Source organism: Montipora capricornis, chromosome 4, assembly GCF_036669925.1.
Source record: "Montipora capricornis isolate CH-2021 chromosome 4, ASM3666992v2, whole genome shotgun sequence".
Classification (NCBI taxonomy): domain Eukaryota; kingdom Metazoa; phylum Cnidaria; class Anthozoa; order Scleractinia; family Acroporidae; genus Montipora; species Montipora capricornis.
Window position 1 is genome coordinate 48,588,137 of NC_090886.1, and position 10,568 is coordinate 48,598,704.

The following is a 10,568-nucleotide window of genomic DNA, read 5'->3' on the forward strand; positions in this document are numbered from 1 at the left end:
GGTGCCAAAGGGGAGCCCATGGCGACGCCATCTATCTGATCGTAATATTTCCCTCGGAATAAAAAATGTGTCTGGGCAGTAGCAACAAGGAACAACTCTTTGAGGCTGTCCTTGCTTAACTTGATGTTCGGGTTCCCTGACAAAATATAATCCACTGCTAGCTCAATAGATTCTAGCAGAGGAATGTTAGTAAATAAACTTTCCACATCGAATGAAACCATGAACTTGTTTGAAGTGCGCAGGTTAGTAATTTCGTTGACAAACGAGAAAGTATCACGGGCACAAAAATCACTAGGTATGTGGGAGTCTAGGAGTGTGCAGAGGAATTTAGCCAAGTTGTAGTTGTAGGTTCCAATTGACGAGACGATCGGGCGAAAAGGAGGAGTAGATGATGGCTCACGTACTTTGTGCATCTTCGGTAATCCATAAATTCGAGCAGGTTGAGAACCAGTTGGGTATATGTCTTTGTACATTGTGTCGTCGATCTCACCATTCTTCTTAAGCTTACGCAGAAGTCGTTGTAGTTTTCCTTCCCTCGACAGCGTTGGGTCACAATTGAGGTTGTTAAATTTTGAGCTGTCCGTAATGAGGTTCAAAATGCTTTCGTCGTATGTTGCCCTGTCTAGAACAACAACGCCATTTCCCTTATCAGGCTTAAGGATGACAATGTTTTGGTTCCTACGTAAGCTTTTCAAGATTTTCCATTCCTTCCGGTCGTTTTGGGACGGTCGATGCGACGCAATGTAACTGTGTGCAAGTTGTGACAAAGTGGCTTTGATTACGCCCGTCCGTCCTTTATCGATGATGTTTCTAAGGACTGCTTGATGGATTAGTTCAAAGCACGTGTATACATCAGACTTGTTGATGTAAGGCGGGCAGATCGAGTGTGTGAGGCCGTTCTTTAATACATCCAGTTGTTCAGAAGTGAGTTTGACCGAAGAAATGTTAGTGACTGTTTCTTCCGCCTTGAAAGGAAGTGTTGTAAATCGTGTGAGGGCCTTAATCTTCTTTGCATGAGTCTCGATTACTTTTGAAGTAGTTTTCTTAATGTTGGAATGTAGAGCATTTAGTAGGAGGTAAAAATCCACGCTATTTAGTATGTTGCGTAACTTGTTTGAAGTCCTATCCCTTTCCGCTTCAAGCTTCTTTAGCTCTTTCGATCTTCTTTCAATAGCACTACGGAGGAGACGTTTTCTAATTGCAGAGACATCCTTGGGTGATGTGTTAGGGAGCGAGATGTGTTAGGGAGCGAGACCAAGCTTGTTCGGTCAAGATTGCTGGAAATTGTCCTCGTTCTTTTTTTTTTGCGTGTTTTATGGACCTCGACTTCGTCTCGGTCCATAAACAAGCAAAAAAGAACGAGGCCAATAAACAGCCATCTTGACCTCGAGGTTGGTCAATAACCCAAATATATCATTCCCAACACGATTTATTCAATAAGAATAAAACGCAAACAGCCAAATTTTTCATTTAAAGTTGGCTTAAGATCACGGATAAACACAGACTCTTTAATTTTACAATGCATGTCTGATCGACCAGTTGCGAAAATTTCAAAATGATCTACTTAATTTTTTGGTTGGTTGAGAAAACATGATGAGCAATTGCTGATTCATGACAATTACTGATCATGTTTTCTCAACCAACCATAGAATTAAAGGGGGTCATTTTGAAATTGTTTGTTTATCCATGATCTAAAGACCTTGAATGAAAACAAAAATTTGGTTTTGTCAACGGAGTTGATAATGTAAATTGACCACCGTACAGAGATTCTGAAACCTGACGTTTCGAGCGTTAGCCCTTCGTCAGAGTAAATCCAATGTTTTTTTTTAACCTAGTTTTGGCGAAAATGAGAGTGGCTAAACGGAAAGCTAAGTTGCTGCTAAGTGCGGGAAAAGGAAAAGATGACTTATGATTTTCTGGCGTAGCTCCTTGGTGAGTTTCTTCAATCTTGAGATCGTCGTCTTGGGTCTCGTGTTCAGATATCTTTGGATTTATAAAAAATACTGGAGCCCAAAGTTAGTGGTCGCAGCGGTTGGATTCCCTCTCACGAAGCGCTAACGCTCGAAACGTCAGCTTTTAGAATCTCTGTACGGTGGTCAATTTACATTGCACTGGAGGAAAAAACGGATTTTCACATATGGAGCACATGTATGGCAAATGCTACGTTTGTGCACGTTTGCTCAACTTTGCTAAAACGCAAAGACTACATTTGCCTCAGTTTTTCTACCTAAGGCAATGCTCGTAAATGCCACATTTGTCTTAAATTTGCTGTTGTGAGTAAACGTAGGGATAACATGGTATCTTTCTTGATATTTGGAGGGGTAGTAAACACTATGTTAGAACTAACATTTTGCAAGTACTTTTCCTGAAGCTGTAAATTTGATCGAACTGTCATCATTGCACCTTTTTACAAGGTGAGTAAAAGCGAGCAAATATTAGTTTTTGTACCTGTTTTCTCGGAATAGCAAATGTGTTCAAACAAGAATTTTTGCAGAGATTTGCTCAGAATAGCAAATGTGTCCAAATCTGTAGTCTTGCAGGGATTTGCTCAGGACAGCAAACGTGTTCAAGAGTGCATTTTTTAGAGATTTGCTCAGGATATCAAATGTAACCAAAATACAATTTTTTCACATAATTGCTCTGCGTGCCAAATGCAGTCATCAAATAGCCAGGTTTTCATGCTTGTTTACGATAGGAAATTTGACTATTTGCTCAGGTAGCGGTATGATAAAAATAGGATTATGTTTTTGCTCACTGTAGCAAATTTAATAACAATATCATGTTTGCTTGTAATAGCAAAATGACTGAAATGTGATTTTACATTTTTTTTTTACTTAAGCCAGAGGTGAATGCTTTTCTCAAATCAGCAAATGTAATCAAAGAATCTGTGGCATCTTCCTTGAGATGGAAGATGACATACCCTTCAAACTGTGTGGATTAAATACTGCAACAACCATTTCAATAATAAGATAATGCAGGTTTAATTATCTATAAAGCATATACAATTAAATGTCACATTCTCAATTTTGTCTATTATAATAACACAAGTGCACATTGAAATGGCAATTAAATAGCTCTGAAACTTGGATGGGTGTGTTTGCAGTATATTCATGTGTCTCCATGCAGTGAAACTCAAAGATGAATTATTCCTCAGAAACTAATACCCAAAATAATCCATTCTCATAATGCACCCCACATACAAATGTTACATACAAAAGAAATATATTTAAATCCTAAATTAATTTTAATCATTTACCTTGTCTAGTTTTGAGAAACGATAATACAAGGTATGTAACAGGCCTCTGTCAATTATTACATCTCTTTAAATTGTTGAAACTATTTTGCCTTTTTCTTTGGAAATGAAACCAGCAGAAGTGGTTTCAGGTTGCCCCAAATACCATGACTTTTGTTTTTGCCAATACAACAATTTAATTCCTTTAGATGAATGCACATTTTGAATCCCAAAAGCATAACAAAATATTCGTTACAGCAGTAAACTTGGCAATCTTAAGTCACCATGGAAGGCTGAGTTCTGGTACTAAACTTTTGATTGGGCATTAATAAAAAACTTCAGCTGACTTTACTGACAACATAGACAAATTTGATTGTCTTCTATTCGAAAGGTTCCTTATTCGCGAGCACAAACCGTGTCTAAATTTTCAAAGTGACTCAATAAAAGCAAAACTCTTCACCTATCCTCTAGGGACTTTGGATTATTCTTGTTATCTGTTAAATATTATATTTTGATCTGATAATTGTGTCATGAGGACAGCGAAAAGTTGTTTTAAATATGATTCTACCCGTAATTTTCATCATCAAATCGATAACAATAGAACAACAGAAACCAACATTTGATTTGATTTGCGATTTATTGTTGATTTCGTTTTACAGTGTCCCCAGTTAGTGCTCCAGCTCTAGAACGACTAGACACTTAAATAAAGTTTCTTTCCTTTTTTTCTTTTCCGAAACGAAGAAAAAACCGATGCGAAGTCTCGAAGTCTAAAAACCGAGACGAAGTCGAAGTCAAGAGTAATTACATAGGTGATTGTTTGAAAAATATGCATTTTCTTGAAAACAATTAATTTCTTTGTCTGTCATCTCGACTAAACGACTTGCGGTCATTTTGAAAACATATTGCGTGATGATCACCTAAAGTGCAACCAGTCAGCTCAGAGAATTTTTCAAAAGTCACTTATGTAATTATTGTAAATCCATGTTATTGCCTGGAGTTCGTCGGTCCGTATTGGGAAAAACTGTGCCCGCTGAATCGATTGCGAGTACTCTCGAGTATTCATTTCCACTGAGTTGCCTCTCGCTACCCTTATAGCAGTAAAAGTGTTGTTGACAATATAAATATATAACTACACTGAAAACCATAGTTAATAAAGGGGAATGGTTATGAAACGCGACGAGTTTTTTTGTTGTAGGTTTTTGTTCCCTTTTTTGGCCTTGACCGTGCACAAAACACAATAGTTGTTTACTTCGTACTAAGGAACGTGTTGAATACGTAATTCATGCATAGTGTATGAGCCCAAAACAAAAGATTTTGCTCAGTCGTGGACTTTCCAACCTAAAATGAATGAAGGGGCTAGTTTCTAAAGAAACTGTGGTGCTGCGTCGGTGGGGAAGTAGTATACAAAAATTTGGTTTTATCAACGGAGTTGGTAATGTAAATTGGCCACCGTACAGAGATTTTAAAAGCTGACGTTTCGAGCGTTAGCCCATCGTCAGAGCGAATCCAATCTGACGAAGGGCTAACGCTCGGAACGTCAGCTTTTGGAATCTCTGTACGGTGGCCAATTTACATTGGTAATGTAATTACCATAATGTAATTTACATTGGTAATGTAAATATAACCAAATTTTTGTTTCCAACCTAAATCTTGGCATCTTTGTTTGCTCCTTTGATGTTTGCCGAGCTTCCAAACCAGTCCCCGCCATGAACTATGTGAAAACAGAAAAATATCGAAACAAAGATGTTCACCACGCAAGCCAATCAAATTCAAGGATTTGGGTTCCGGACTGCTGATGGAATAACACCTCATAAATTAATTATAAATTATTTTAATATTCAAAAAACCATAAATGGTAGCGTCTTCGTTCTATCACGAGACCAACGCCGAAGCTGAATAGCAGAAACCCAAGTCATTTCTACTGAAAAAAAAGCATATCGAGTGACGGAACCGAGGCGGGGCTCCTTCAGAAGATCTCAGAACTTTATACATGTTAAGAGCACGCCGAGATGTTTATCCAGAGCATGATTGAATTCTTAGGCCACATCATTTTCAACTTTACTCGAAGTGTCGCTGAGAAGGATGATGACTTCGTCGAAAACTCGAATATTTTAGACATGATTGGCTACAATTCCTTGGAAAAAACCGGCAAAGAATGGTATTCTCAATCCACGGATGATGAAGTCATTTTCCAAGAGTACAGCAATGCCAAAGCTACTTCTCTGGATCATTCAACGACCCGGCAGTCTGTTTGTGTCGAACCTATGGACGCCGCTTCGACAGACGATAGCCGTGAAGAAATGGAAGGACTAGGTGAAACCAATGAGATGGCATGGAAACGCCTTAGACCATCGATCACCACTTCAATAAGGAATTCACTGTATTTTGGCTTTTTAATTTCCGTTGCAAGCGCATCTGTAGTTGGTGCGGCATCATTTACTGTTTATTACTTCAGCTATCAAACACAACTCATCTGTGAAATGCATTCTAGAGAAAAGATACCCATTGAGTTGCAATGGGTGATCACACTCTCAGAGATTATCTCCGTTGGCTTCCTTTACTTTTGGTTTTTCCTCATCATTATCTTTTACTTTCGCCCCTTTCAGCTGTCAGGCGTCAAACGAACACTCGTCCTTCTCAGCGTACTGTTTTTCCTTTTGGATTCTGTTTATCGCAATGCCATGCAAGTTCAGCTCACGGTCTTAGAGCGCATTCCTCCTGAAGTCATATTTTGTCTTTCCACCTGCAGTCAGATTTACGTAATGAAGAGACATTTTTGCACAGGATCTCTGATTAAGCAAGTCAAGTTTGTGCTTCTTTTTATTACTCCATCTGCTCTAACACTATCTATCGCAGTTCTAGTTGCTTATTCTATATACCCTGCCTACAACAAGCAAGATGCATCCGGCAAGCTTTTAATTGCTGTGTTTTCACCTCTCATAGCCTTTATCCTAAAAGGAGTCTGCCGTATCTGCATTCAGCGGTTTTGGTGCCAAATTAGTCATCCGGGAACTTCATTTGTGCTGTTGTCGCCTATGTATTGTGGGTCAGCAATAATGCTGAGACTTCTACAAGCCGATCTGCAGAGTCTGGAGTCCATTGCCCTGATCGGAGCGATTCATGGGATTGCAGAAGTCATTGATCGCACTATGATGGCTGTGATTGACCATATTTGTCACCAGGCCTTTGCAGGCAAAAAAATTTTATGGGGAGGATTTCGCACCCCTCGCCGCGAGAGACTCGCCACCGACATCTCCATCATGAGCATGCTGTACGAATCAAGTGCCGTCATCACAGTGAACACATTTTTGCATTTGTATCAATATTTTTACACCTACTACAATTCTCCTTTGAAACTCCTGCAGTCATTTGCTGTAACTACTTCGGTTCCACTTGGAATTGAATGGATGTTTACAAGCGTTTCAATCTTTATCGAGACTCGTTACAAAAATTTGCCAGTAATGGCAGTTTGGCGAAACGGGTGGAAAAGACACTTGGCGGTGGCCTTTATTAACGCCGTGATGGTTTCCATTTGGACAACTTCGAGCCTGTTATTTGCTGTAAAAGGACGTTTTAAAGACAGCGTCAAAGATCACTGTGACATGCCATTTAACTTGTGAGAGTTTCTTAAAACGTGTGGATAGGGGTGCGCACCATCCCCCATTTGGTCAAAATATCTTAGTGCCGTTGATCCCGAGTCAAAAAAATAAAAGGGTAATTTTGAAGTGAACGTTAAAAATAATCATCTAAACTTGAAAATGGAAATAACGGCCGGCACTTGCTGAAAATGAAATGTCCATGAATTGCCAGTTGGTCCGGTTCAAGGAGAACTTGAAACGTGAAAATAATGTGAGAGAGCAAAATGAACCAAATTGCACTTTGTCATTGGCTACCCGAGTAATGCTTCTTTGTCTTTATTTGTTAGTACTAATATTTTGGGTCGTATCGTACCTCATTGAACGGGCTTCAGTATTGGCCAAAAGAAGGATACAACGAACAAAAGATAACAATGGATTTAGCGCAGAAAACAATAGGAAGTACGACACTATACAGCCAATGAAATATAGTGTTCAGCAAGAGGTACGACCCTACCCTACATTATACCTAGTCAGATGTTCATATCCTTAAAGAGTCGATTTCTCTTATTTGGCCATGTCCCATCGGTTTACCGGGTATTATCTAAACTCAGAATACAAGTCCCGCCGCGTAATAAACCAATCAGGTTTGTCCTAATGACCACAACACGGGTCCGAAACAAAGTAGCCGACCCATTGCTCGTGGTGCTAAATGCAAAGTGATCATGACGGGGCAGGCACAGAACTCAACGCCACCATGCTTTTTTTTTCTCGACAAAAATCCAGTGGTAGCCGTTCTAAAAGCAAATGGTAGGGACTAGGAGCTTACGCAAGGATGACGACCACAACTACGAGAACGTTATCGAAAAATATTATTTCCCGTTTTTGTCGTAAATTCGCGATTACGCCAAGTCACTCCGCATGGGATTTGTTAACTGTTTGTGCATCCCACGGATACGCCCTTATAGGCGTCTTGTCTATTTAGTTTTCTATCTGGTGTCATTTGTTTTCATTTATTCCTATTCTTTATTTATTTGATTGCCATTTTTACGATTTATGACTCCTTGTTCTTTCCCAATATTTTTGACAGGCTGTCTTAAGAAATAGAATAGGAGGCAATTTCTTAGAAATTAGAAAGAAAAGGCCCAACCGTGGAATTCGATATCTTAGCAAGAAAAGGTGAAGCTGATATCTGACACGTTAGACACCCTGGACACCAATTCGAAATATTTGTGCATAAATATATGTTATTTGCCGGCAAGGAGGTCCGTATTGGTAAAAATTGTGCCAGTATGCGGCCTCTGGCCTTATTCGAGACCTCTAGCACAGTTTTTACCAATACGGACCGACCTAACGTGTTTATTTTTTTTCTACGGGGCCTAAAATGATGATGTTAACGAAAAATAAGCGTGCAGCTTGTACAGCAAGCAGCGGTTGGTCAGTTCAGTTATGACTCGGCTTCAAATCAAAGCAACACACATTCACATTTTATTCACACATTCGCATTTACATTTTACGTTGTTTTCGATACTTTTACGCTATTACAAAAAGCTCGAAAAATTGCTTAAGGTTGAAATTTCGTAGCAGTCCGTACTCGGGGTCCGGCTGGTCAGGATGGGAAAATCCGGACCGCTGGAACGCGCATGATTGGCCAATCAGATTCAAGGACTTAAGATTCCGGACCTCTGAGAAGCTGGAGAAAAAGGTGAATACATCCGTATAGTGTAAAACTTTGATCGAGGTCGCAGTTTTTCACTATATGGACCGACCCTAAGCCGGTAAACACCTTTTTTATTTTTTTTCTAAGCCGCTACAACTTTTTGTAAACCGTAAGGGCAAAAACTCGCGAAAGAGATAGGAAGATCCTGACCGTGCTAAGAACCAATCAGATTTCAGGATTCGTTACCGTGCCCTCTTTGAAAAAAATAAATGGAGATACTTATGAGCTGATATAGTTTTATGTGGTATATGTAAAGTGGGTAAAATTCATTCGCAGGTTGAACCCTGTTGCACTCAGGTTAAACGCGTTTTAATTTAGGTCGAACGGGATTTAACAAGACTGCCTGCATTGCCTTCTTCTAAGTCAGTGCAACCGCCCGCTTTAGGGCGCGTTCGATCGACCCAATGCCGGAATAAGAATAAGTGGCGTGGTTATTAAAACGGTATGTTTGGCGCGTTTCGAAGCAGCAAGGATAATAAAAATATGTTTGGCGCGTTTGGAAGCAGCAAGGATAATAAAAATATGTTTAAAATAGCATTTTACCCGATGTTTGACAATTTTAACATGAATCTCCGTAAAAACGAAGGATTTCTAACTTATGTTCCATGTCGGTGAATCGAACGCACCCTCAGTCACGCAACTAGCCGAAAAGCCGAGGAAAGAATGGGGAGAGACCTTTTCGGCTCGCCTTGCGTGAATAAAAGCGGGTTAAAATTTTAACTTCCACAAGACCCAATTTAACCAAAATCTAGATACTACTAACGGGAAAGCGTGTACATACACTTTCAAAGAGAAACAACTTACCATTTTAGTTTACTTCCACGTTTTCTAAAGCTCGCTGAAGTAAGCTAGAACTATTTCGGCTGGCCAACACCAGCCTTCTTCAGGTGAATAAACCTGAAGAAGGCTGGTGTTGGCCAGCCGAAATATTGCAAGCAACAACGCCTATGTTCACGTTGTCTTGACCAACCTTTGCAGGGTATTTTCTATTTTAAAGTTTTTTATGGTGTGGTCACGATCTATTTTGATCCAACGTAGAGCAAGTTTTGATCGTACACGGTTTTTGCAGTGGTTTAATCCTTAAAAAGTTAAGCTAGAACAATCAGCAGATAGCAGGCACTGATTGCATTTTTTACAATGGGTTTTTCATACGAAATCTGAGAGTACATCGACGTTATTCCCTGGACTTAGTCGGTCCGTATTGGGGAAAACTGTGACCACGGTATCATGTACTCTCAATTATAGGGCATTCCGGAATTGCGCAGGAAACTTAGGCGAGTTTCAAATTTTATCTACGGAGTTGATAAGATAAATTAACCACCGTACAGAGATTCTAAAAGCTGACGTTTCGATCTTTAGCCCTTCGGGTTGTGTGTAGTTTTTATAGTGGAGTATGAGCTACGCTATTGTTGCTAACATGGCAACGTGAAAAATAGGAATACATTCAATGTATTCATATTTTTCACGTCAGTTGCCATGTTACCACCAATAGCGTAGCTCTCACTCCACTATAAAAACTACACACAACCCAAAATTCCTCGATTCGCTCTGACGAAGGGGTAACGCTCGAAAACTTCAGATCGGCAATTTTCTTTAAAATTGGATTTTTCGGTTAAAGTAATGATCAAAATGGGATATCTAATGTAAAAAAGAAATTATTAAAAAAAGGTTAAATATTGGCGGAGAAATGGCGGTTTTACGTTTTGGCCGGTGGTAAAAATTACCCGTTTGATTGACAGTCTTAGCGCTGTTTTCTCGAATCAATCTTTTCACTTGAAGCGGACACTTTAAAGAGCTAAAACTGAAAGGAAATCTGTCCGATTACCCCCAAATTTTGACAGTGGCTAGATTAACATATAAACAGCAAACACATGTCTGCGAAATTTTATTTCAAAATATTTTTTCTCTGAGAGCGATTTTTGAACGAACACTTCACATTTTTTAATACTATTTTGAAAACGTTCTGTAACTTTTCACTGTAACTGAGTATGGCAAAACGCAGACACATTTTTTTATCCCTTTGGGTCGGGAAACGGAGGAA

At 39.4% G+C, this 10,568-nt stretch overlaps 1 protein-coding gene across 1 annotated transcript in view; it reads right to left on the reverse strand.

Moving 5' to 3' along the window:
- LOC138046786 (uncharacterized) overlaps window positions 1-4,940 on the reverse strand; it is a 5,151-nt gene extending 211 nt beyond the window's left edge. The window contains exons 1-2 of the mRNA XM_068893370.1: window positions 4,876-4,940; window positions 1-1,176 (exon numbers count right to left, since the gene is read on the reverse strand). The exon at window positions 1-1,176 is cut by the window's left edge and continues 211 nt beyond it. Coding sequence (XP_068749471.1) covers window positions 1-1,176; window positions 4,876-4,940 — 1,241 coding nt within the window. The remainder of the gene's footprint in view (window positions 1,177-4,875) is intronic.
- Window positions 4,941-10,568: the final 5,628 nt, after the last annotated feature.